General features: G+C 49.1%; 1 protein-coding gene across 3 annotated transcripts in view; it reads right to left on the bottom strand.

Moving 5' to 3' along the window:
* Positions 1 to 932: 932 nt before the first annotated feature.
* Positions 933 to 25,675, bottom strand: part of pip5kl1 (phosphatidylinositol-4-phosphate 5-kinase-like 1) — a 102,085-nt gene continuing 77,342 nt past the window's right edge. For all 3 annotated transcript variants that reach the window (XM_087998228.1, XM_087998227.1, XM_043720540.2), the window contains exons 6-10: positions 21,471 to 21,505; positions 14,744 to 14,799; positions 13,670 to 13,782; positions 11,079 to 11,241; positions 933 to 5,875 (exon numbers count right to left, since the gene is read on the bottom strand). In XM_087998228.1, coding sequence (XP_087854354.1) covers positions 5,446 to 5,875; positions 11,079 to 11,241; positions 13,670 to 13,782; positions 14,744 to 14,799; positions 21,471 to 21,505 — 797 coding nt within the window. In that variant the 3' untranslated portion in view covers positions 933 to 5,445. The remainder of the gene's footprint in view (positions 5,876 to 11,078; positions 11,242 to 13,669; positions 13,783 to 14,743; positions 14,800 to 21,470; positions 21,506 to 25,675) is intronic.

Raw genomic sequence — 25,675 nt, forward strand, 5'->3', positions numbered from 1 at the left:
GTGTCAGGTGGCTCTCTCAGGCAGATGTGAAATGGACACCATGTTGAAGGACAGCGCACGGGATCCTTTCTGATATCCTGGTCAATATTTGATTCCTATCCTTCAATAAACATCCCAAAATCAGATTAGGAGCAAATTATTACAAGTGCTGGAATCTGGACTGAAAACAAAAAGTGCTGGAGATCACAGCGGGTCAGACAGAATCCATGGAGAGAGAGCAAGCTAACGTTTCGAGTCTAGATGAGTCTATCGGAGCTGAGGTTAGCTGTGGAAGGGGCAGCATTTGTGCTATAGTTGGGGGGGGGGGGGGGGGGGGAGAGGGGGCGTGTGGAGTGCTGAGGGAGAAAGAATATTGATGGTGCAAAAACAGATTACCTGGTCATTACCACATCTCAATTCGTGGAAGTGATCTGTGCACAAGTTGGCTGACACATTTTCTACATTGTAAGAGTGTACATTGGCGGTGAAGTAGTTAGCAAGATCCTGTGGATTACTGTCTGGTTAAACCATACTGTTAAGTTTGTACATGCTTTTTATTTCAGGTTCAGAAGAAAGAGGTGGTTGTATTAATGGTTGAGCACATATATAGAGGAACAGGCTCTTGTGGCACAGTGGTAGTATCCCTGTCTCCGAGCCAGGAGGCCCAGGTTCTAGTCCCACCTGCTCCAGAGGTGTATAACAAATTCCTTGAACATATTGGTCAGGAAGCCATCTGTAGATAGGGGAGTATCTGTCCCACTGTGAGTGGAAGAACTGTAAGACTGAGTAGTTTATTGATAAACTACAGTCACAAAGGAAGGTGTTTTGGTTTCTGTCTCATAGACTGACATGAATCCTGACTGGCAGTGAATGGTGTTCAATAAATGCAAGTCTCTCCCTTTTTCGATCAGATTGATTGCACCTGAAAATACCAGAACAACAATAGGGGTGGGAAAAAAACCAATTTAATTCACCAGATTTTGCATTTACATTTTCAAATACTATACAATTTATTAAATCAGTTATTCGCACAGTGTGAATTCATTATACATGATGCCTGAGTGTTCACGTTCATATTTTACAAATGCACTAAATCCTCACAATTCTGAACCCACAATTCCCTCGGCCACAATGAAGAGTGCTACTGTTTGAGCCAGATTGGCACCTGACCCTACACTTGGCCTGTGGATTGTTACATGTTCTATGGTTGAATGAAGGTATATTACAAGTCACATGATTTAAAGAGGATGGATTTCAAAGTCATGTGGTTTTGTACAAGTGTTGTGACAAATTGTGGAATCCTATCGGATCCGGTAAACATGGTGCAGTATGATCCATTGGGGCTTTGTGTGGTCCCATGGGCTTGCAATGTAAGTCACAAGGGACAGTATCCAGCGCCTCCCTATAGAGTCATAGAGTTGTTATAGTACTAAAGGAAGCCATTTGGCCCATCAAGGCCCTGCCAGCTCTCTGGGTAATAACCAGTCAATCCTACACTCCACTCTCTCCCCCTAGCCTTGCAAGTTTATTTCCCTCGAGTGTCGATCTAATATCAGTTTAAATCTTTGACCATCTCCATTTCCACCAGATTCGAAGGTAGTGAGTTCATTAGCGCCCCTCTTCCTCACACATCCCCCTCATTACTTGCCAAAAACCCTGACACCTGATTTCTTGGATTATCTGACAGCAGGGACAGTTCCCCTAGCCAATCTTGTTTTAATTCTGTCACAGTCCTGCCTGGTTTGTGATACAGAGTGACACTAACATTGTCTAAGGTTACCATGGAGGACTCTCCTTCTCACACTCTCCTCTCACCTGAGGTGGGGTGGCTCAGGTCAAACCATCAGCAGTCAGCTCTGTCTCTCTCTCTAGAGAGCAGCTCTATGATCCAGCAGGATACCCTGACTTTACCTTTCATCTGTCCAGCTCCATTAAATTACTTCAGGGAGAACAAACCCAGCTTCTCCTCACCCTGGGAAGCATTCTGGTGAATACCCCTCTGCACACTCCCATTCTGCTCAAAACATCACCACCCAGAACTGGACACAACCCTCGAATCGTGGCCTACAACGTTGTACAGGGTCAGCCTGACTTCTCTCAGTTGGCCAAGTTGGTGGGAGAGTCCTGATCGCCAATGAACATTGCTGGAGAAACTCAGCAGGTCTGGCAGCACCTGTGGAGAGAAAGCAGAGTTAATGTTTTGAGTCCGGTGAGTCTTCGTCAGAACCAGTTCACTGAGCTCGAAATGTTAACTCTGTTTCTCTCTCCACAGTACTGCTGGACCTGCTGAGTTTCTCCAGCAGTTTCTGTTCTTGTTCCAGATCTCCAGCACCCACAGTTTTATGTTTTATTGAAATGAACATCCAATGGGCTTCCCAGGAGTGGGGTTAGACTTAAAGCAATCGGTGAGTGTTTAATGGGGCACGTGGAGCCCATTGACTGAGGGAGTGACCCACTCCCTCCAGCCTCCTCCTGTGCAAACCAAACTGACTCCCAGCCAAAGATACTACTAATGCTCCCTCGGGGCAACCTCTTATTGTCCCCGTCTCTCTCTAATCCCAGTTTATTCGATGGACCCTGCAACTGAAGCAGTAACTCCCAAATACTAGTGTAAACATTAGCGAGTCCTCACAGCTCCTGACTAGGTCTGACAATTGCCACTCAGGTGGTTTATCTTTTAACTAGACTGTCCAAAACCTTAGAATCTCCCATCCCAGGAGGAGGCCACTCATCCCAATGTTTCTGTGGTACCTTTTTGAAAGAGCTCTCCAATTATTCCCACTGGTCTGCCCTTTCCCCCATTGCCTTGCTGTCACTTCCTTTTCAAGTATTTCTCCTGTTCTGAAGCTGCTCTCACCGCCCTGCCAGGCAGCACGTTCCAGATCATCATCAATTGGTTTGTAAAATACCTCCCTCCTGCCTCTGCTTGTTACAGGGACTGGGGTGTACAAAGAGCTGTAAGACTGAGTAGTTGATAAACTCTACCTACACAGAGAGGCACCTCGTTTTCTGTCCTGCCGACTGGTATGGATGCAGGTTGGTATGTTTAAGTGTTAAAGCAGAGAGTCCAAGCCAGGTTCAATGTCTGTACTGGTTACCGTGGTGAATGAGGACTGCAATATAAAGAGGCAATCATTGTCACTTTGGCATCATGTGACACAGGCATGTCTATCAATGAGGTTTACAATTAACTGTCCAAATGAAAAACCCTCAAACCAGATTCCATTCCCTCACTTACCCATGAAGTGGGTTCAGTTTCACTAACTCAGCCCTGGTTAAACTGTTACTCACAGCCCGGGGATAGGATTGGTTACACTAACTCAGCCCTGGTTAAATCATTACACACAGCCCGGGGGTAGGATTGGTTTCACTAACTCAGCCCTGGTTAAATCATTACCCACAGCCCAGGGGTAGGATTGGTTTCACTAACTCAGCCTGGTTAAACTGTTACTCACAGCCCGGGGATAGGATTGGTTTCACTAACGCAGCTCTGGTTAAACTGTTACTCACAGCCTGGGGATAGGATTGGTTTCACTAACTCAGCCTCGGTTAAACTGTTACTCACAGCCCGGGGGTAGGATTGGTTTCACTAACTCAGCCTGGTTAAACTGTTACTCACAGTCCGGGGATAGGATTGGTTTCACTAACTCAGCCTGGTTAAACTGTTACTCACAGCCCGGGGGTAGGATTGGTTTCACTAACTCAGCCTGGTTAAACTGTTACTCACAGTCCGGGGATAGGATTGGTTTCACTAACTCAGCCTGGTTAAACTGTTACTCACAGCCCGGGGGTAGGATTGGTTTCACTAACTCAGCCTGGTTAAACTGTTACTCACAGTCCGGGGATAGGATTGGTTTCACTAACTCAGCCTGGTTAAACTGTTACTCACAGCCCGGGGGTAGGATTGGTTTCACTAACTCAGCCTGGTTAAACTGTTACTCACAGCCCGGGGGTAGGATTGGTTTCACTAACTCAGTCCTGGTTAAACTGTTACTCTCAGCCCGGGGGGCAAGATTAGTTTCACTAACTCAGTCCTAGTTAAACAGTTACTCTCAGCCCGGGGGTAGGATTAGTTTCACTAACTCAGCCCTGGTTAAACAGTTACTCTCAGCCCGGGGGTAAGATTAGTTTCACTAACTCAGTCCTGGTTAAACAGTTATTCTCAGCCCGGGGGTAAGATTAGTTTCACTAACTCAGTCCTAGTTAAACAGTTACTCTCAGCCCAGGGGTAAGATTAGTTTCACTAACTCAGTCCTGGTTAAACAGTTATTCTCAGCCCGGGGGTAGGATTAGTTTCACTAACTCAGCCCTGGTTAAACAGTTACTCTGAGCCCGGGGGTAAGATTAGTTTCACTAACTCAGCCCTGGTTAAACAGTTACTCTCAGCCCGGGGGTAAGATTAGTTTCACTAACTCAGTCCTGGTTAAACAGTTATTCTCAGCCCGGGGGTAGGATTAGTTTCACTAACTCAGCCCTGGTTAAACAGTTACTCTGAGCCCGGGGGTAGGATTAGTTTCACTAACTCAGCCCTGGTTAAACAGTTACTCTCAGCCCGGGGGGTAAGATTAGTTTCACTAACTCAGCCTTGGTTAAACAGTTACTCACAGCATCAATGAAGCGGCTGAGATCTTTCTTTGAAATCTTCTGAACCAATCTGCTCCGAGACGTTGCCACACGTCTCTGGAGCAAGTGGGACTTCAACCTCCTGGCTCAGAGGTAGGGGTCATTACCACCATGCCACCCTCTGAGTTGTCCCCTTGTGGAGGAATTCCTTTCTCCCCAACCCGCCCCCATGAGTTGATGTGCCGGAAGCATGGACAGGTTCACCTTTTGACAGGCTGGATAATGCTCTTGACCCAGACGTGGAGAGATTTGGGGGAAGAGAGAGCTGACGAGGGTAACTCAGCTGGATGTGGTTTTTCTGATTATATACAGCAATGAAAACAAAACCATTGTTTATACATGTTACGGAGCAGTGATTAGGTATGTACTTTATACTTGGCCTAGAACTCAACAGTAATGCTCAGCAGCGCACCCCCCCCCCCACCCCACAGTGATGAGGGTAGACAGAGGGATCATGCAAAGGTCAGGCAGCTTCCCCATGCACTCCTGAGGGCCGCAGACATCTCCAAACGCCAGCGCTAGTGCCAGGGTTTGTGAGCGAGTGATGGATGGAGCCTATGTCTGCTGCTATCTCAGCTCCAGACCAGTGTCCCCTCGGCCGTGGGACCCAGCCGTACACTGCCCAGTGTAGTGCCTCCCCTCCCGATAACCCATCCCCAATTCCAGCACCTTCTGTCAAGACACTGACTGCACACGGTCACGGGACCGGGGTTGGGTGCGGGGGGAGTGGAGAGAGCCCCCACCCTCCCCTGGCTCTCTCCTCGTCTGAAAATCCCAGCTGTCTCCAGATGGTCCTCCCCGTCAGCCCGTCTCGCCCAACCCCTCCCCACCAGATCTGGCACCCTACACTGTGTGGTCCTCTACCCACTGGCACAGTCGCTTTGCGTATTGGTCAGGGCTGACGGTGGAGAAGGATTGACCGCGGTACCGGATGGACTTCCACAGGTGTTCCAGCTTCTTGCGGAAGCCGTACACGGTGAAGATGTCGATGATGCCCACAAAGTAGCGGGACTGCGCCCCGTCGATGACGTGCAGAGAGTTCCGGAAGTTGGGCAGAAGCCGGCGGTTCTGGGTGGCCGGGTCTGCTTTGTCGAGCTCCGAGCTGCCGGTGCTGTCAGGCCCCGCGGTCGCGGTGGGCCCGGGGATCTCCTTGACATGGCACTCGTCTGTGCCACTCACTGTCTCAGCTACCAGCACTGCCGTATCCTCTTCCACCAGCCCTGGCACCGGACTACCCACCGAGGCTGTGGGGCTAGCTCCACTTACCATGGACCTGCACGGGAGAGATGGAGAGAGGAAAGTCTAATATTACACAAAGCCTAATACTACCTCGAGAGCTTTGAGTCACATCATGTACTTTGTTGAGGTCTAACACAGAGTAAATAGGAGCAGGAGTAGGCCATTCAGCCCATTGAGCCTGCTCTGTCATTCAATACGGTCATGGCCAATCACCCATCTCAGGCCTCGGTTCCTGCTTTTTCCCCTTACCCTTTGATCCCTTTAGCCTGAAGAACTATAGAACATAGAACAATACAGCGCAGAACAGGCCCTTCGCCCCTCGATGTTGTGGCGACCTGTGAATTAATCTAAGCCCATCCCCCTACACTATCCCATCATCATCCGTGTGCTTATCCAAGGATTGTTTAAATGCCCCTAATGTGGCTGAGTTGGCTACATTGGCAGGCAGGGAATTCTGTGCCCTTACCACTCTCTGAGTAAAGAACCTGCCTCTGACATCTGTCTTAAATCTATCACCCCTCAATTTGCAGCTACGCCCCCTCATACAAGCTGACATCATCATCCTAGAAAAAGACTCTCACTGTCTCCCCTATCTCATCCTCTATTAGATATTGTATGTCTCTATTAAATCCCCTCTTGTCCTTCTTCTTTCCAATGAGAACACACCCAAGTCCCTCAGCCTTTCCTCATAAGACCTTCCCTCCAGACCAGGCAACATCCTGGTAAATCTCCTATGCACCTTTTCCAATGCTTCCACATCCTTCCCATGATGGAGCGACCAGAACTGGACACAATATTCCAAGTGAGGCCGCACTAGCATTTTGTATAGTTGCAGCATGACATTGCGGTTCTGGAACTCAATCCCTCTACTAATAAAACCTAACACTTCTTAACAGCACTATCAACCTGGGTGGCAACTTTCAGGGATCTATTTACATGGACACCAAGATCCCCCCTGCACATCCACACTACCAAGAATCTTTCCATTGACCCAGTATTCTGTTATTCTTCCCAAAGTGAATCACCTCACAGTTATCTGCATTGAACTCCATTTGCCACCTCTCAGCCCAATTCTGCAGTTTATCCAAGTTGCCCTGCAACCTGAAACATTCTTCCACACTGTCCACTACGCCACCGACTTTAGTGTCATCTGCAAACTTACTAACCCATCCACCTATGCCTGCATCTAAGTCATTTATAAAAATGACAAACAGCAGTGGTCCTAAAACAGACCCATGTGGCACAGCACTAGTAACCGGACTCCAGGCTGAATATTTTCCATCAACACCACTCGCTGCCTTCTTTCAGAAATGATTTGGAGGTGCTGGTATTGGAATGGGGTGTACAAAGTTAAAAATCACACAACACCAGGTTATAGTCAAACAGGTTTATTTGGAAGCACTAGCTTTTGGAGCGCTGCCCCTTCATCAGGTGGTTGTGGAGGAGCAGTGCTCCGAAAGCTATTGCTTCCATTTAAAACTATTGGACCATAACCTGGTGTTGTGTGATTTTTAACTTCTTTCAGAAAGCCAGTTTCTAATCCAAACTGCTAAATCAACCTCAATCCCATGACTCTCCATTTTTTCCTTATGGAACCTTATCAAAGGTTTTACTGAAGTCCACGTATACCACATCAACTGCCCTACCCTCATCCATACGCTTGGTCACCTTCTCAAAAAACTCAGTGAGGTTTGTGAGACATGACCTGCCCTTGACAAAACCAGGTTGACTATCTGAAATCAAATTGTTGCTTGCTGGATGATTATAAATCCTATCTCTTATAATTCTTTCCAAAACTTTTCCGACAAGAGATGTAAAGCTCACTGGTCTATAATTATCTGGGTTATCTCTGCTGCCCTTCTTAAACAAGGGCACAACATTTGCAATCCTCCAGTCCTCTGGTACTAAACCTGTAGACAATGACGACCCAAAGATCAAAGCCAAAGGCTCCACTGTCTCCTCCCTAGCTTCCCAGAGAATCCTCGGATAAATTCCATCCAGCCCAGGGACTTGTCTACTTTCAGTCCTTCTAGAATTGATAACACCTCTTCCTTACTAACCTCGATCCTTTCTAGTCTAATATCTCGTACCTCATTCTTCTCCTCTACAATATTCTCCTTTTCCTGAGTGAAAACCAATGAGAAATATTCATTTAGCCCCTCTCCGATCTCCACAGGGTCCACACACAACTTCCGACTTCTCTCTTTGACTGGCCCTATTCCTACCCTAGTCATCCTTTTATTCCTCACATACCTATAGAAAGCTTTAGGGTTCTCCTTTATTTTATTTGCTAAAGACCGGTCATGTCCTCTTTGCTCTTCTTAATTCTCTCTTTAAATCCTTCTGAGCTGATCTGTAACCCTCCATCACCTCATCTGAACCATCTTGCCTCATCAACACATAAGCCTCCCTCTTCTGCTTAACAAGAGATGAAATTTCTATGTTAAACCACAGTTCCCTTACCTTATCACCTCCTCCCTGCCTGACAGGGACATACCTATCAAGGACATGCAATATCTGTTCCTGAAACCAGCTCCACATTTCGATTGTCTGCATTCCCTGCATTTTGCTACCCCATTCTATGCATCCTTATTCTTGCCTAATCGCATTATAATTGCCCTTGCCTCATCGATAACTCTTGTCAGTTGGCATGAACCTATCCCTTTCCATCGCTAAACTAAACGTAACTGAATTATGATCACTCTCTCCAAAGTGCTCACCTACGACTAAATCAAACACCTGGCCTGTTCATTACCAAGCACCAAATCCAGTGCAGCCTCCCCTCTTGTCGGCCCCTCAACATAGTGTCAGGAAACCCTCCTGTACACATTGGACTAAAACTGATCCATCCGACATACTGGAATTATAGCATTTCCAGTCAAAGTTAGGGAAGTTAAAGTCCCCCATAATGACCACCCTGTTCCTTTCACTCCTACTCAGAATCATTTTGCCAATCCTCTCCTCCACCTCCCTGGAACTCTGCGGAGGCCTATAAAAAAACTCCCAGCAGTGTGACCTCTCCTTTCCTGTTTCTAACCTCAGCCCATATCACCTCAGCAGATGAGTCCTCGTCGAAAGTTCTTTCATCCACTGTTATACTGTCCTTGACTAACAAGGCCACACCTCCCCCTCTTTTACCGCTTTGCCTGTTCTTAATGAAAGATCTAAACCCTGGAACCTGCAACATCCATTCCTCACCCTGCTCTATTCATGTCTCCGAAATGGCCACAACATTGAAGTCCCAGGTACCTAACCATGCTGCAAGCTCACCTACCTTATTTCGGATACTTCTGGCATTGAAGTAGACACACTTCAAACCAGCTTGCTGTCTACCAGCACATTCCTGTGACCGTGAATTCCTGTCCATGCCTCTTTACTCTCATCGTCCTGTGCACTGGAACTAACCTTGAGTTCCCATTCCCCTGCTGAGCAAGTTTAAACCCACCTGAATATCTAACTCCTTGAAAACATTCAATGCCTCAATTCCTTTCTGTGGCAGAGAATTCTGCACACTCACCCCTCTCTGGGGAAAGACATCACTCCCCATCTCTGTCCGAAAGGGCCTACCCCATATCCTTAAACTGTAGCTCTTGGTTCTGCACTCCCTGGTCATTGGGAACATCGTTCCTGCGGTTACTGCAGATGCTGGAAACCAGAGTCTGATGAAGGGCTTTTGCCCAAAACGTCGATTTTCCTGCTTCTTGGTTGCTGCCTGACCTGTTGTGCTTTTCCAGCACTACTCTAACATTGTTCTTGTGTTAACCCTGTAGATTCCTGTTAGAATTTTATAAGTTTCTATGAAATCTCTCCTTCATTCTTCCAAACTCCTGTGAATATAGCCCTCACTGATCCAGTCTCTCTTCAGATGTCAATCCTCCCTTTGGGGTAATCTTCGTTAGCGAGAGCCACCAATACCTATCCATGGCAGGAAGGATTGTGGAAAACAGGAGGTCACTCACACATCCCTTCTGTCAAAAGGCAGGCTCTGAATGACTGTGGTGCATGTGGTCCTGGTGAAATGGGTTCATAGAGTCATAGATGTGTACAGCAGACAGACCCTTCGGTCCAACTCATCCATGCCAACCAGATATTCTAATTTAATTTTATCCCATTTGCCAGCCTTTGGCCCATATCCCTCTAAACCCTTCCTGTTCATGTACCCATCCAGATGCCTTTTAAATGCTGTAATTGTACCAGCCTTCATCACTTCCTCTGGTAGCTCATTCCATACACTCATTACCCTCTGTGCGAAAACATTACCCCTTAGGTCCCTTTTAAATCTTTCCCCTCTCACCTTTAACCTATGCTCTCTAGGTTTGGACTCTGCCACCCTGGGGAAAAGACCTTGGCCAAACTGGGGTCCCTGCACTGCCAAGCATCACCTCTGGAGCCCTGAGTACAAACCCAACAAGCACTTGTGGAAAGGCAGAGACAATGCTATACATTACTGAGGAGTGTCAACTCAGCAATGGACTAATCACCTTCAACTCAGCAAAAGAGGTGATCTCTTGGCTCTGGGGATTTAAATAAATAATGAATTGGTCACAGAATATGCGAGAGAAACTCTTATTCAAGATGGTGGCCATGGGACATTTCATGTCCATCCAATAGGGCACCCAGTCCGATGTCTCACCCACATGATGGTGCCCTCTGTCAGTGCAGTACCTCCTTGGTACTGACCTTACTGTCACCCTGGAATCTATACTCAAGATCTTCGAACTCACAACCGCCAACTCAGAAACAAGATGCTAACCACTGAGGAGGAAGATATTGGGATGTGGCACAGAAAGAGGCCATTCATTTGCCATGGTGCTGAAAGTCATTAATACATACTTTCATGAGTGGGGCGGCACGGTGGCTCAGTGGTTAGCACTGCTGCCTCACAGCACCAGGGACTTGGGTTCGAGTCCAGCCTTGGGTGACTGTCTGTGTGGAGTTTGCACATTCTCCCTGTGTCTGCGTGGGTTTCCTCTGGGTGCTCCAGTTTCCTCCTGCAGTCTGTGGATGTGCGGGTCAGTATGGATTGGCCATAGTGTTCAGGGATGTGCACGCTAGGTGGGTTAGTCATGGGAAATGCAGGGTTAGAGGGTAAGGGTGTGGGTCTGATTGGTATGCACTGAGGTTCAGTGTGGACTTGATGGGCTTAATGGCCTGCATCCATGCTGTAAGGTCCTATGATTAGGAGATGGAAGGAGCCATTCCCTGGGAAAGGGGCCAGTTCCAAACTATCCACTTACTTCTTAGTGCGGAGAATGATGTTTGCAAAGGACCAGCTTTGGCGACGCTCATCGAGATGCAGGGGCTGGTGGGCTACCAGGAGGCTGTAGTCCAGGACGTTGAGGCTTCTCAGATACTCCGTGTCAACGTTCATCTGCCGAACCAGCCAGGACCGCTGCTGATCTGTAACAGAACACATCGAGAATCCAGAACAGCACAGAAAGAAAATTTAACAATACCAATACTGCCCGACGTTTATAGGCTCAGCACCTCACCAACAGCATAAAGGGAGTTGTTTCTTTTATGATTCACTCATGGAACGTCGCTGTCTGGGCCCAGCATTTACTGCCTGTCCCTAGTTGCCCCTTGAGAAGGTGGGGGTGAGCTGCCTTCTTGAACCACTGTGGGTTGACCCACAATGTCCTTAGGATGAGAATTCCGAGATTATGACCCAGCGACAGTGAAGGAACGGTGATATATTTCCAAGTCCAGTATAGTGAGTGGCTTGGAGGGGAAGTTGCAGGGAATGGTGTTCCCATGTATCTGATACCCCTGTCCTTCTAGACAGAAATGGTTGTGTATTTGGAAGGTGCTGCCTGAGGATCTTTGATGAATATCTGTAGTCCATCTTGTAGATAGTACACAGTGCTGCTACTGAGCGTTGGTGGAGGAGGGAGTTAACATTTAAAGTGGTGGAGGTGGACCTGTTTGGTCCTCATTGGTGCCCAGAGTTTGAGAGCTGAACTCACCCAGGCAAGTGAAGAGTATTCTATTATCCTCCTGACTTGTGCCTTGTAGATGCGGGATGGGGCAGGGGGTAAAGTGGGAGGGTTGTCAGGAAGTGAGTTACTCACCACAGAGTTCCCAATCTGTAAGTTGCTCTAGGAACCACTATTTATATGGTCAGTGCAGCGCATATATATTAATATTATATGCTCATTATATCATTAAAAACATACTGTGTTATAGACCAGTCCAATCTTTAACAGTGGACTCCCATCTTACTCAGTTAGGTAAAAACAATGACTGCAGATGCTGGAAACCAGATTTTGGATCAGTGGTGCTGGAAGAGCACAGCAGTTCAGGCAGCATCCGAGGAGCAGCAAAATCGACGTTTCGGGCAAAAGCCCTTCATCAGGAATAAAAGCAGAGAGCCTGAAGCGTGGAGAGATAAGCTAGAGGAGGGTGGGGGTGGGGAAAAGTAGCGTGGAGTACAATAGGTGAGTGGGGGAGGGGATGAAGGTGATAGGTCAGGGAGGAGGGTGGAGTGGATAGGTGGAAAAGAAGATAGGCAGGTAGGACAAGTCATAGGGACAGTGCTGAGCTGGAAGTTTGGAACTGGGGTGAGGTGGGGGAAGGGGAAATGAGGAAACAGTTGAAGTCCACATTGATGCCCTGGGGTTGAAGTGTTCCGAGGTGGAAGATGAGGCATTCTTCCTCCAGGCGTCTGGTGGTGAGGGAGCGACGGTGAAGGAGGCCCAGGACCTCCATGTCCTCGGCTGAGTGGGAGTTGAAATGTTGGGCCACGCCCCCCCACAACCCACCCTCCCATCCTGGCACCTTCCCCTGCCACCGCAGGAACTGCAAAACCTGCGCCCACACCTCCTCCCTCACCTCTATCCAAGGCCCTAAAGGAGCCTTCCACATCCATCAAAGTTTTACTTGCACATCCACTAATATCATTTATTACATCCGTTGCTCCCGATGCGGTCGCCTCTACATTGGGGCGATTGGACGCCTCCTAGCAGAGCACTTTAAGGAACATCTCCGGGACACCCGCACCAATCAACCACACCGCCCCTGTGGCCCAACATTTCAACTCCCCCCCCCCCCCCCCCACCCCCGACTCTGCCGAGCACATGGAGGTCCTGGGCCTCCTTCATCGCCGCTCCGTCACCACCAGAAGCCTGGAGGAAGAACGCCTCATCTTCTGCCTCGGAACTCTTCAACCCCAGGGCATCAATGTGGATTTCAACAGTTTCCTCATTTCCCCTTCCCCCACCTCACCCTAGTTCCAAACTTCCAGCTCAGCACTGTCCCCATGACTTGTCCTACCTGCCTATCTTCTTTTCCACCTATCCACTCCACCCTCCTCTCTGACCTATCACCTTCATCCCCTCCCCCACTCACCTATTGTACTCCACGCTACTTTCTCCCCACCCCCACCCTCCTCTAGCTTATCTCGCCACACTTCAGGCTCTCTGCTTTTATTCCTGATGAAGGGCTTTTGCCCGAAACGTCGATTTTGCCTGTCCTCAGATGCTGCCTGAACTGCTGTGCTCTTCCAGCACCACTAATCCAGAATCCCATCTTGCTCAGTGGGACAACACTACATTATGTTCCAATGTTCTCAATTTCAGAAACAGGGGGCTGCATCAGACATCAAAGACAGGGAGCTTACAATCACAAGATCACAGAGCTCTTACAGTGCAGGAGGAGGCCATTCAGCCCATCGTGTGCGCCGGCTCTTCAAGTGAGCAACTCACCGAGAGCCATATACCTGTGGAGAATGGCATTCAGTGAGCTCATTGGAGGGCTAACACTGGCATTCTTCTGGTCCTACACAAGTGAAGAGAGTTATGATGGGAAGCAGAATAAGATGGATCCTTACCCAGGCTGATGGTGTTTCCCTCGAAATTTAAGTCTTTGAGCACCACGATGACATTGCTCCCCTCAGGAGCAGGTTCGGTCCATCGACTTACCTGACAACCCTTGATGTCATACCTGGAGAAAGCAGTAACATTCTTGAGCAGGGCGCTGTGTGTGTCACTCAGGGGCTCGGATTAGGGGAGGGTAATAGGGCACGGAGTAAGGGAAAGTAATAGACAACAACCCAAGTTGAAAAAGCCATTAATGAGAAGCTAATGAAATTCTAGTACTTTACATCAGGGCAGAATCTACAGGTTGGTAACTCTCTTAGTTTGAAGAATGGCAGAAGAATAGAAACAGAGAAAATAGGAACAGCTGTAGGCCATTCGGCCCTTCGAGCCTGTTCCACCATTCAATAAACTCATCCAAGTAAGTTTCCGCTCGCTCCCCATACCCTCTGATTCCTTTAGCCCTAAGAACTCCATCTAACTTCTTCCTGAAAATGTTTAATGTTTTGGCCTCAACTGTGTTCTGTGACAGAGAATTCCACAGGCTCCCCACTCTCTTCAACACCCTTTCTCCTCATCTCAATCCAATCATTGAGTGATGGAATCAGACAGCACGGAAATAGACCCTTCGGTCCAACCCATCCATGCTGACCAGGTTTCCCAAACTAAACCAGTCCCATTTTCATGTATTTAGCCTATACCCCTCCAAACCTTTCCTTTTCATGTACCAATCCAAATGCCTTTAAATGTTGTAACTGTACCCGCACCAACCACTTCCTCTGGCAGCTTTACCCTTAGACTGTGACCCCTGGTTCTGGACTCCCCTGTGTTTACCCCATCTGTTAAAATGTTATAGGTTTCTATGAGATGCTCCTCATTCTTCTTGTGGTTGAGTTATCTGACAGACTGTGGCACTAACATTGTGTTAACTACCTTTATAACCTGCCAGTCGCACACTTCGTCCTTTTCATCATGAGCACAAGGCCCACACTGAGGTTTACATACAGACAAACCCCATTGGTGGAAACCCAGACAATAGTCAACTGACTGGACTTCAAAGAATCATTTTGGAAAAGGTGCAAACATACCTGGCAACAATTCTCTCGTCAGGGTAAAAGACACTCTGCATTATGATGAAGTACTTCTGTCAAGAAAAGAAATTGTTATTTTCAGAAGGATGGGAACAGTATCACAGTGCTTATGTTACTGGGGCTGGTAATTCGGAGACTTATGTCTCCAGACACAAGATCTCAAATCTCATTGTGGAGGCTGGGACATTTAAATTGAATGATTGAAATACGTCTACAAAAAAAAACGAGAAACTTCTGAATTGTCATAAAAATCTACCTGGTTCACCAATGCCCTTTAGGGAAGGAAATTAACCATCCCTACCCAGTCTGGCCTACACGTGACTCCATACCATACCCACAGTGATGTGGTTAACTCTTACCTGCCCTCTGAAACAGCTAAGAGGCCACTTGGTTGTATTCAAGAAAGCGATTCTCCACCAACTTCTCACATTAGAGATGGATAGCAAGTGTCATATTTGCCAGCAATTCCCACACTCTGTTAATGACTAAAGAAGTTGCAACTCACTGAATCCAACTACTCACTCTCAGCCTGTGCTGAGAGTCTGCACAGTCCCACTTTCTGCTAGACATAACTGCTGTATTTTACAACCGTGATTGTGCTCCAGGTGTGTTTATTTGGCTGTGACCACCCTCTGTGTGTTGTGCAGCTTTCCCCGGGGGGGATTGAGGGACTCTGGGGCCTGTACTTGCTGACAGCCAGGAGGTAGCTTTGTAACTTGGGGCTCTAGGCTGGCTGTCCTATTGAGGGAGAGGAAGAAGGACTCCTGTTGCTCCCGGCCTATCAGCTGCTGGTTCTGGAGCCTCGGTACTCTCACATAGAGGTCCAGCTGCTGCTGAGGCAGAGAAAACAGGAGCAGCAGGAGACCATTCGGCCCCTCAAACCTGCTCCACCATTCAAACTGATTATGGCTGATCATCCAGCTCAGTCCCCTGTTCTTACTTTTCCCCGTATCCTTTGATCCATTTATCCCTGAGGACTATATCTAACGCCGTCTTGAAAACATTCAATGTTTTGCTCTCTACTGCTTGTTGTGGCAATGGGTTCCACAGGCTCGCCCCTCTCTGGGTGAAGACATTTCTCCTCATCGCAATGCTGAAGAACTTACCCCATATCCTTAAAAACTGTCACCCCTCAGCGCCAGTCATTGGGAATGTCCTTCTGTTTATTCTGTCTAGTCCTGTTAGAATTTTACAGATGAGACCGCCCCCCCCTTCATTCTTCTGAACCCCTGTGAATATAACTGTAACTGATCCACTCTCTCTTCACACATCTCAAGTGATTGGAACGAGGTCAGGCAGGTGGACCTCATATGATTCCCCTGGTTGGGGCTGCTAACCTGATCCAATCAGGGAACCTCGGCTGACAAGTAAGAACAGGAGTGTCGCTGCACGCAGCAGTCCCCTGCAACCGCAGATTGCGGTGGTTCACGGACTCCCAGCCCAACTGCTTGTTCTGTGGCGCTGTGGAGTCCGTGGACCACGTGTATATTGGGTGTGGGTGTTTGCACTCCCTTTTTGATTTTCTTAAAAACCTTCTCCTCTGTTTTTGGCTGCACTTCAGTGCCACGCTCCTGATCTTCAGGCACCCGGTATGGAAGAGGGAGGGCAGGTCTGAAGACCTCCTCGTGGGTCTGCTCCTGGGCCTGGCCAAACTGGCCATCAACAGGTCCAGGCAGCGGGCCGTGGAGGGGGTCGTTAGGGCCGACTGCCTGCCCCTCTTCCGCGGTTACGTTAGGGCCTGGGTGTCCTTGGAGAAGGAGCACACGGTGTCCACCAACACCCTGGCGTTGTTCAGGGAGAGGTGGGCGCCGCAGGGAGTGGAATACATCATTTCTCCCTACAACTCTATTTTGATTTAGTCCCTACCCTCCCCTTCACTGTTTTGATCACACAGCACTGTCCCTTGATGTGAAGGGCAGTGTTTGTCACTGGCCACCCGGGTGTTTTCCTATCTTTGTGGTGGTGGAAATTGAATAAAGATTCGTGCACTTTGAGTCTCTCACTGTGTCTCACAGCTGCACACACACACCATGGCTGCTGGGGAAAAAATAAGCACTACCGCGGTGAGGCGGTAGTGTGGGGGTAAAAACAAAGAACCGAAGTGTTAGGAGTTCTGCTCACTCTGAGAGCTGGCTCTGAGGTAGCTGGGCTGGTGTCAATGACTCTCCACGTGTGAATAAAGGGTGACTTGGTGACAGGATACCGGCCTCTGTGGAGTTATTTCACATCAGTCCTGAAATCCCAGGGATCGGTCTGGTAAAACTACTCTCTCGATAGTCAGAACATCCTTCCTCAGGGAAGGAAACCAAAACTGCACGCAATATTCCAAGTGTGGTCTCACCAGGAGGCTTTATAATTGTAGCAAGGGAGCCCTGCTCCTGTACTCAAATCCTCTCACTAAGACCATCATATCATTTGCTTTCTTCACTGCTTGCTGCACCTTCAGCGACATGGTCATCCACGTATCCTTACACTTCCCCTTTACCCGATTTTTAAAAGATTTTTTCATGTGATGTGAGTGTCACAAACTAGGCCAGCATTTATTGCCCATTCAGATAATAATTTGCCTTCCTGTTTTTGCTACTAAAGTGAATAGCCTCCCATTTATTTACATTACACTGCATCTGTCTGGAGTTAACTTTGCTTCCACCAGATTCCCAGATGAGGACGGAGAATTCGGGGGAGGGTGTGGCTTAAACATGAAGGTATCATCAGAAAGATCAAAATGAGGTGGTCACTGATATCGGGGGCCCTGAAGCAGAGGGGAAGGAGCTCCAGTGGACTCCCTGTGGACATGAAGGTGGTCTGCCCTTTCTGTGGCCCCAACAATGGGGTATGGAGCCACTGGCCTTCTGTCGGAGTGATGTTCCTCTGGATTAGTGGTGCTGGAAGAGCACAGCAGTTCAGGCAGCATCCAAGGAGCTTCAATATCGACGTTTCGGGCAAAAGCCCTTCATCAGGAATAAAGGCAGAGAGCCTGAAGTGTGGAGAGATAAGCTAGATGAGGGTGGGGGTGGGGAGAAAGTAGCATAGAGTACAATGGGTGAGTGGGGGAGGGGATGAAGGTGATAGGTCAGGGAGGAGAGGGTGGAGTGGATAGGTGGAAAAGGAGATAGGTAGGTAGGACAAGTCCAGACAAGTCATGGGGACAGTGCTGAGCTGGAAGTTTAGAACTAGGGTGAAGTGGGGGAAGGGGAAATGAGGAAACTGTTGAAGTCCACATTGATGCCCTGGGGTTGAAGTGTTCTGAGGCGGAAGATGAGGCGTTCTTCCTCCAGGCGTCTGGTGGTGAGGGAGTGGGGGTGAAGGAGGCCCAGGACCTCCATGTCCTCGGCAGAGTGGGAGGGGGAGTTGAAATGTTGGGCCACAGGGCGGTGTGGTTAATTAGTGCGGGTGTCCCGGAGATGTTCCCTAAAGCACTCTGCTAGGAGGTGTCCCGTCTCCCCAATGTAGAGGGGACCGCATCGGGAGCAACGGATACAATAAATGATATTAGTGGATGTGCAGGTAAAACTTTGATGGATGTGGAAGGCTCCTTTAGGCCCTTGGATAGAGGTGAGGGAGGAGGTGTGGGAGCAGGTTTTACAGTTCCTGTGGTGCTTTTGCCTCCTGCAGGCTGTCAGTAAAGCTCAAGGACCTGAAAGATGGCCCTCGGTCAGCAAGCCAATCCATCCCCTGACCTGTCCAGTGCTTGTAATGCAAGGGGATGTCCCAGGCTGAGAGGATTCTACCCACAAAGGTCTGTACAATCAAAACTGAAATAAACATTGAGCCTGTCATTCATCATCCGATCACCAGGGGACAGTGTTTCTACAGGAATGATTATGTCTGAGTGAAGTTCGTTTCAAGCCCAATCCCCTCTCCCACATCAACCATCCTTATAAAAGCCAGACATGGAGGGGATTTAACCTGGCCGAACTGAGTCTACTCCACTCCCTCATATAGGCAGCTCAGATTACTCTGCAATGGGAAACTGGGCCATCAGATCACACAGTGTCACAGATGTGTTATGGCACAAAAGGAGACATTTAAGAAAGACTGTAATATTCAAACTTTCAGCTTTATTTCTTTATTTTCTACTTAAAATGAAGAAGGTCTGCAATGTTTACCTTTCACCTTATTTTGTATGCTTTACACTGTACTATAATTCTTGCAATGTTCAACTTTTAACTTAGTTCTTTCTTTCTACCTTGTTGTTATGATTCTGTACCTGGCTACTTGTCCCTAAGATGGTGCCTTGTGTGATGACATTATACACTTCTCACTGTACTCCTGTACTTTTGTACTTGAGTGCCCTTGGCAATAAAATCAAATCACAACAATTCAGCCCATGGTGGCTGAACCAGCCCTTCAAATGAGCATCGTGTTTTACTGCCGTCCCCCTGCTTTCTCCCATATTTAAATAATACCCTCCGGCATGCCTCAGTTAACTCTGCCCTGATCACATCTCCAGGCAGGGAGGGAGAAAGAGGGGACTGCAGATGGTGGAGAGTCAGAGTCGAAAAGTGTGGCACTGGAAAAGCACAGCAGGCCAGGCAGCATCCGAGGAGCAGGAGAGTCAACATTTCAGGACATAAGCCCTTCATCAGGAAGTGTACCTCCAGGCAGTGCATTCCAGACACAAACCACTTGCTGTGTGAAAAAGTTTTGATGTGGCTTTTCAGGGAGGGATATGAAAACCAGGAGGAGAATTGAAATAAAAACCCAAAAGGACTGCAGATGCTGCAAATCAGAAACAAAAACAGAAACTGCTGGAAAAGCTCAGCAGGTCTGGCAGCAGCTGTGGAGAGGAGTCAGAATTAACGTTTCATTTCTAAGAAAGGGTCACTAGACCTAAAACATTAACTCTGATTTCTCTCCACAGATGCTGAGCTTTTCCAGCAATTTCTGTTTTTGAAGAGCAGAAACTCTGATTCCAAAGTGGTTCTTGTTGAGGGGGTTTATTGGTAGGTCAGGGTCTGAGGGACATAGAGAAAGGACTGGATGTTACTGGTCAGGACACCTTACAGGGAGCCACCTGCAGCCTTCACCTGAAAATGTTTTGTGCTGTACAGGAGTGGAAGCTACAACAAGGCAAACGGGACAACTAGGATCTCAGGGAATGCGAGACAGCAGTTTGTCTCTGTAGGTTGTGACTGAAAAGAAGAGAGAGGAAAATAGGTGAATTAAAGTAAATTCAGAATCAGTGAGAGGAAAAAATTAACTGGAATTAGAGGGAGAGAATAAAAAACAGAAACAGAAAGGGATAATAGAAAACAAAATTTAAAAATTTGTACCAGGGATCTCAGATTTACAAACATGATCCCAGACAGGGGTGTAATTTTAAAGATTCAACATATAAATGTTTTCTTATTTTTACGAACTGCTACTTTACATTGTCCTGCATTGTGTTCCAAATTGTGTCCAAATGAACTTGCGAATGGACTCAAGAACAGAACCTGTTTGCAACTTGGAGATTGCCTGTATAAAGTAAATCATTAATAACACTTTACCATCTCCAGGAAGGAGAGTGAAACACTTAAAATTGTCACCTTCTGGGCTGGAGAAATTGATTGACATGTGTTTAATGTAGAGTTGTAGCAAGCTCCTAAGAATAACAGGAGGTTGAGAGTAGTGTGTTGTTAGTTGTACTGATAATGGGGGAGTGACATAAATTAAAGTCTCTTACAATCTTCTATAAATGCTGGTCAAGTCACCCGTTAGTAGTTTTGTGTATAGTTAGCATGCTGCAATTTTCCCACCAAAATCTGGCTTGCCGTCTTTCAATGGAGCATCATTGTTTTAGTGTAAAACAGAATATGCTGGAGAAATGTGTTCTGAAGAGTCATATCCGACTCAAAACGTTCTCTCTGTTTCTCTCTCCGCACTTGCTGCCACACCTGCTGAGTTTCTCCAGTACTTCCTGTTTTTATTTCCGAACTCCAGCATCCTTGGTGTATTGCTGTTACTTGATCATTTTAAACCTGAATTACAGCAACACTTGTTACATCTCCAAACCCATCCTCCAAATTCCTTCAACAAAACCTTCTTCGCTCTGACTGACAGCCCCTGATCCTTGTTGCCCTGCCTTTCACTGACTGCCTTCGTCAAAACAAGAAAAGAGCTTGCATTTATCTAACGCCTTTCATGACCTTGAGGGATCCCGAAGCATTTTGCAGTCAATGAGGTCCATTTTGCAGCATTGTGATGTAGGAAATGCTTCAGCCAATTTGCACCCAGCAAGCTCCCACAAGCAGATGGTGACTAAATAATCCAGTTCAGTGCCTTTAGGATTAATGTTCACCAGGATACCAGGTAGTACTCACCTGCTCTTCTACTGAATGTTGCCAGGGGATCTGTTACACCCATCCAGATGGGACCATTGGTTTAATGTCATATCTGAAAGGTGGAACCCCTTCAGTATCCAATCACCAGGGTGGGTCATAAAGCTAAATCATCACTTGGAGCACTTGGGGCTGGCATTTACCAGGGGGTCAATCACCTCGCCCTGTTCTAGACAAACCTGGACAGAGAGAATTCCAACGCATTTCACAGGAGCCTCCAGATTTTATCACAAACTACTGTGGGGAATAAAGTGGCACTGACTTTCAAGACGATGATTGTTTAGTGAATGTAGCCCCAAGCCCCCCGGACGCAGTCCAGACTGAGATGGTCTGGGGGTTAGGTCCTTGTCATCTAACCATGGTGCAGCAGAGTGTATTGGAGAGAATGGGGACCAACTCACCTTCTGCCCACGGGCAATCTTGATACTGTGAACACCTGCAGGAAAAGAGGAACACACCTCAAACCTCAAACAGTCACAAGTAAGAAGACATAAGAACAGAAGAATTAGGAGCAGGAGTAGGCCATTCAGCCCGTCAAGCCTGCTTCACCATTTAACATGATCATGGCTGATCCAACCTTGGCCACAACTCCATTTTCCTGCCTGTTCCCCATAGCCCTTTACTAATTAAACATTTGTCCAGCTCATCCTTAATACTACTCTGTGTCCAAGAACCCACAACACTCTGGGGGAGTGAATTCCACACATTCACAAGCCTTTGAGGGAAGTAATTTCTTCTCATCTCTGTTTTAAATCTGCTGTACCTTATCCTAAAACTATGACTGCACATTCCTGCCCCACAAGAGGAAACATCCTTTCTATGTCTTCAATTTGACATTTGTGATATTAAAACATTAATAACAGGAGTGGGACACAAGGTACATCAACAGGATGGTGATCCTGACCCTGGGATTACCAGACACCAGCAGATTTTAGTGCAGTTCTGGCTCAATTATGTGTTGTTCGATGTCGATATGAAATGCTTTCAGTAAACAAAGCAGTGCCTGAAAGTGTGTCAGTATTTAGAGTGGACACTCTTCCCCAGGAGATGGCAGCACTCTGACATTGAAAAGCATTATTCCCATTGCAGAAACCCCTGTAAATACTGACACACTCCCCAACCGCCCACACTGGGGAGACCCCCTGTAAATACTGATACACTCCCCCTAGGGACTCCCTGTAAATACTGATACACTCCCCCCAGGGACCCCCCTGTAAATACTGACACACTCCCCCCGGGGACTCCCTGTAAATACTGATACACTCCCCCCTGGGGAATCCCTTTAAATACTGACACACTCCCCCGGGGACCCCCTGTAAATACTGACACACTCCCCCCGGGGACTCCCTGTAAATACTGACACACTCCCCCCTGGGGAATCCCTTTAAATACTGACACACTCCCCCGGGGACCCCCTGTAAATACTGACACACTCCCCCCCCCGGGGACACCCTGTAAATACTGACACACTCCCCCGGGGACTCCCTGTAAATACTGACACACTCCCCCCCCCCGGGGACTCCCTGTAAATACTGACACACTCCCCCGGGGACTCTCTGTAAATACTGACACACTCCCCCCCGGGGACACCCTGTAAATACTGACACACTCCCCCCCGGGGACACCCTGTAAATACTGACACACTCCCCCGGGGACTCCCTGTAAATACTGACACACTCCCCCCCCGGGGACTCCCTGTAAATACTGACACACTCCCCCCCCGGGGACTCCCTGTAAATACTGACACACTCCCCCCCGGGGACTCCCTGTAAATACTGACACACTCCCCCCCGGGGACACCCTGTAAATACTGACACACTCCCCCGGGGACTCTCTGTAAATACTGACACACTCCCCCGGGGACTCCCTGTAAACACTGACACACTCCCCCGGGGACTCTCTGTAAATACTGACACACTCCCCCGGGGACTCCCTGTAAACACTGACACACTCCCCCCCGGGGACACCCTGTAAATACTGACACACTCCCCCGGGGACTCCCTGTAAATACTGACACACTCCCCCCCCGGGGACTCTCTGTAAATACTGACACACTCCCCCCCGGGGACACCCTGTAAATACTGACACACTCCCCCCCGGGGACACCCTGTAAATACTGACACACTCCCCCGGGGACTCCCTGTAAATACTGACACACTCCCCCCCCGGGGACTTCCTGTAAATACTGACACACTCCCCCCCGGGGACTCCCTTTAAATACTGACACACTCCCCCCCCCCCGGGGACTCCCTGTAAATACTGACACACTCCCCCCCCCCCCCCCCCCCCCCCCCGGGTACCCCCTGTAAATATTGACACACTCCCCGGGGACCCCCTGTAAATACTGACACACTCCCCCCCGGGGACCCCCTGTAAATACTGACACACTCCCCCCCCGGGGACTCCCTGTAAATACTGACACACTCCCCGGGGACTCCCTGTAAATACTGACACACTCCCCCCCCGGGGACTCCCTGTAAATACTGACACACTCCCCGGGGACCCCCTGTAAATACTGACACACTCCCCCCCGGGGACCCCCCTGTAAATACTGACACACTTCCCCCCCAGGGACTCCCTTTAAATACTGAAACACTCCCCCCCCACAGGGAGTCCCTGTAAATACTGACACACTCCCCCAGGTACTCCCTGTAAATACTGACACACTCCCTCGGGGACCCTCTGTAAATACTGACACACTCCCCCCCCACAGGGAGTCCCTGTAAATACTGACACACTCCCCCCCCCCCACAGGGAGTCCCTGTAAATACTGACACACTCCCCCCCCCCCCCCCCCCCGGGTACCCCCTGTAAATATTGACACACTCCCCGGGGACCCCCTGTAAATACTGACACACTCCCCCCCGGGGACCCCCTGTAAATACTGACACACTCCCCCCCCGGGGACTCCCTGTAAATACTGACACACTCCCCGGGGACTCCCTGTAAATACTGACACACTCCCCCCCCGGGGACTCCCTGTAAATACTGACACACTCCCCGGGGACCCCCTGTAAATACTGACACACTCCCCCCCGGGGACCCCCCTGTAAATACTGACACACTCCCCCCCCACAGGGAGTCCCTGTAAATACTGACACACTCCCCCCCCCCCACAGGGAGTCCCTGTAAATACTGACACACTCCCCCGGGGACCCCCTGTAAATACTGACACACTCCCCCGGGGACCCCCTGTAAATACTGACACACTCCCCCGGGGACCCCCTGTAAATACTGACACACTCCCCCCGGGGACTCCCTTTAAATACTGACACACTCCCCCCGGGGACTCCCTTTAAATACTGACACACTCCCCCCTCCCCCCGGGGACCCCCTGTAAATACTGACACACTCCCCCCCCCGGGGACTCCCTGTAAATACTGACACACTCCCCCCCGGGGACTCCCTGTAAATACTGACACACTCCCCCCCGGGGACACCCTGTAAATACTGACACACTCTCCCCCCGGGGACTCCCTGTAAATACTGACACACTCCCCCCCCCCCGGGGACTCCCTGTAAATACTGACACACTCCCCCCCCCCCGGGGACTCCCTGTAAATACTGACACACTCCCCCCCGGGGACTCCCTGTAAATACTGACACACTCCCCGGGGACCCCCTGTAAATACTGACACACTCCCCACCCGGGGACTCCCTTTAAATACTGACACACTCCCCCCCGGGGACCCCCTATAAATACTGACACACTCCCCCCCGGGGACTCCCTGTAAATACTGACACGCTCCCCCGGGGACCCTCTGTAAATGCTGACACACTCCCCCCGGGGACTCCCTGTAAATACTGACACACTCCCCCGGGGACCCTCTGTAAATACTGACACACTCCCCCGGGGACCCTCTGTAAATACTGACACACTCCCCCCCCCCCGGGGACTCCCTGTAAATACTGACACACTCCCCTCGGGGACTCCCTGTAAATACTGATACACTCCCCCCCACAGGGACTCCCTGTAAATACTGACACACTCCCCCGGGGACCCTCTGTAAATACTGACACATTCCGCCCCCCACAGGGACTCCCTGTAAATACTGACACACTCCCCCCAGGGACTCCCTGTAAATACTGACACACTCCCTGGGAATTCCCAGTAAATACCGATATTCTCTCCCTGAGGACTCCCCGTAAATACTGACACACTCCCCGGGGACCCCCAGTAAATACTGACACACTCCCCCCCCCCCACAGGGACTCCCTGTAAATACTGACACACTCCCACGGGGACTCCCTGTAAATACTGACACACTCCCCTCGGGGACTCCCTGTAAATACTGATACACTCCCCCCCACAGGGACTCCCTGTAAATACTGACACACTCCCCCCCAGGGACTCCCTGTAAATACTGACACACTCCCCCCCAGGGACTCCCTGTAAATACTGACACAGTCCCCGGGGACCCCCTGTAAATACTGACACACTCCCCCCGGGGACTCCCTGTAAATACTGACACAGTCCCCGGGGACTCCCTGTAAATACTGACAAACTCCCCCGGGGACTCCCTGTAAATACTGACACACTCCCTCCCCGGGGACTCCCTGTAAATACTGACACACTCCCCCGGGGACTCCCTGTAAATACTGACAC

The sequence above is a fragment of the Chiloscyllium plagiosum genome, unplaced genomic scaffold, assembly GCF_037043375.1.
Source record: "Chiloscyllium plagiosum isolate Xiang-an unplaced genomic scaffold, Cpla_swu_hap1 HiC_scaffold_21, whole genome shotgun sequence".
NCBI classification, from domain to species: domain Eukaryota; kingdom Metazoa; phylum Chordata; class Chondrichthyes; order Orectolobiformes; family Hemiscylliidae; genus Chiloscyllium; species Chiloscyllium plagiosum.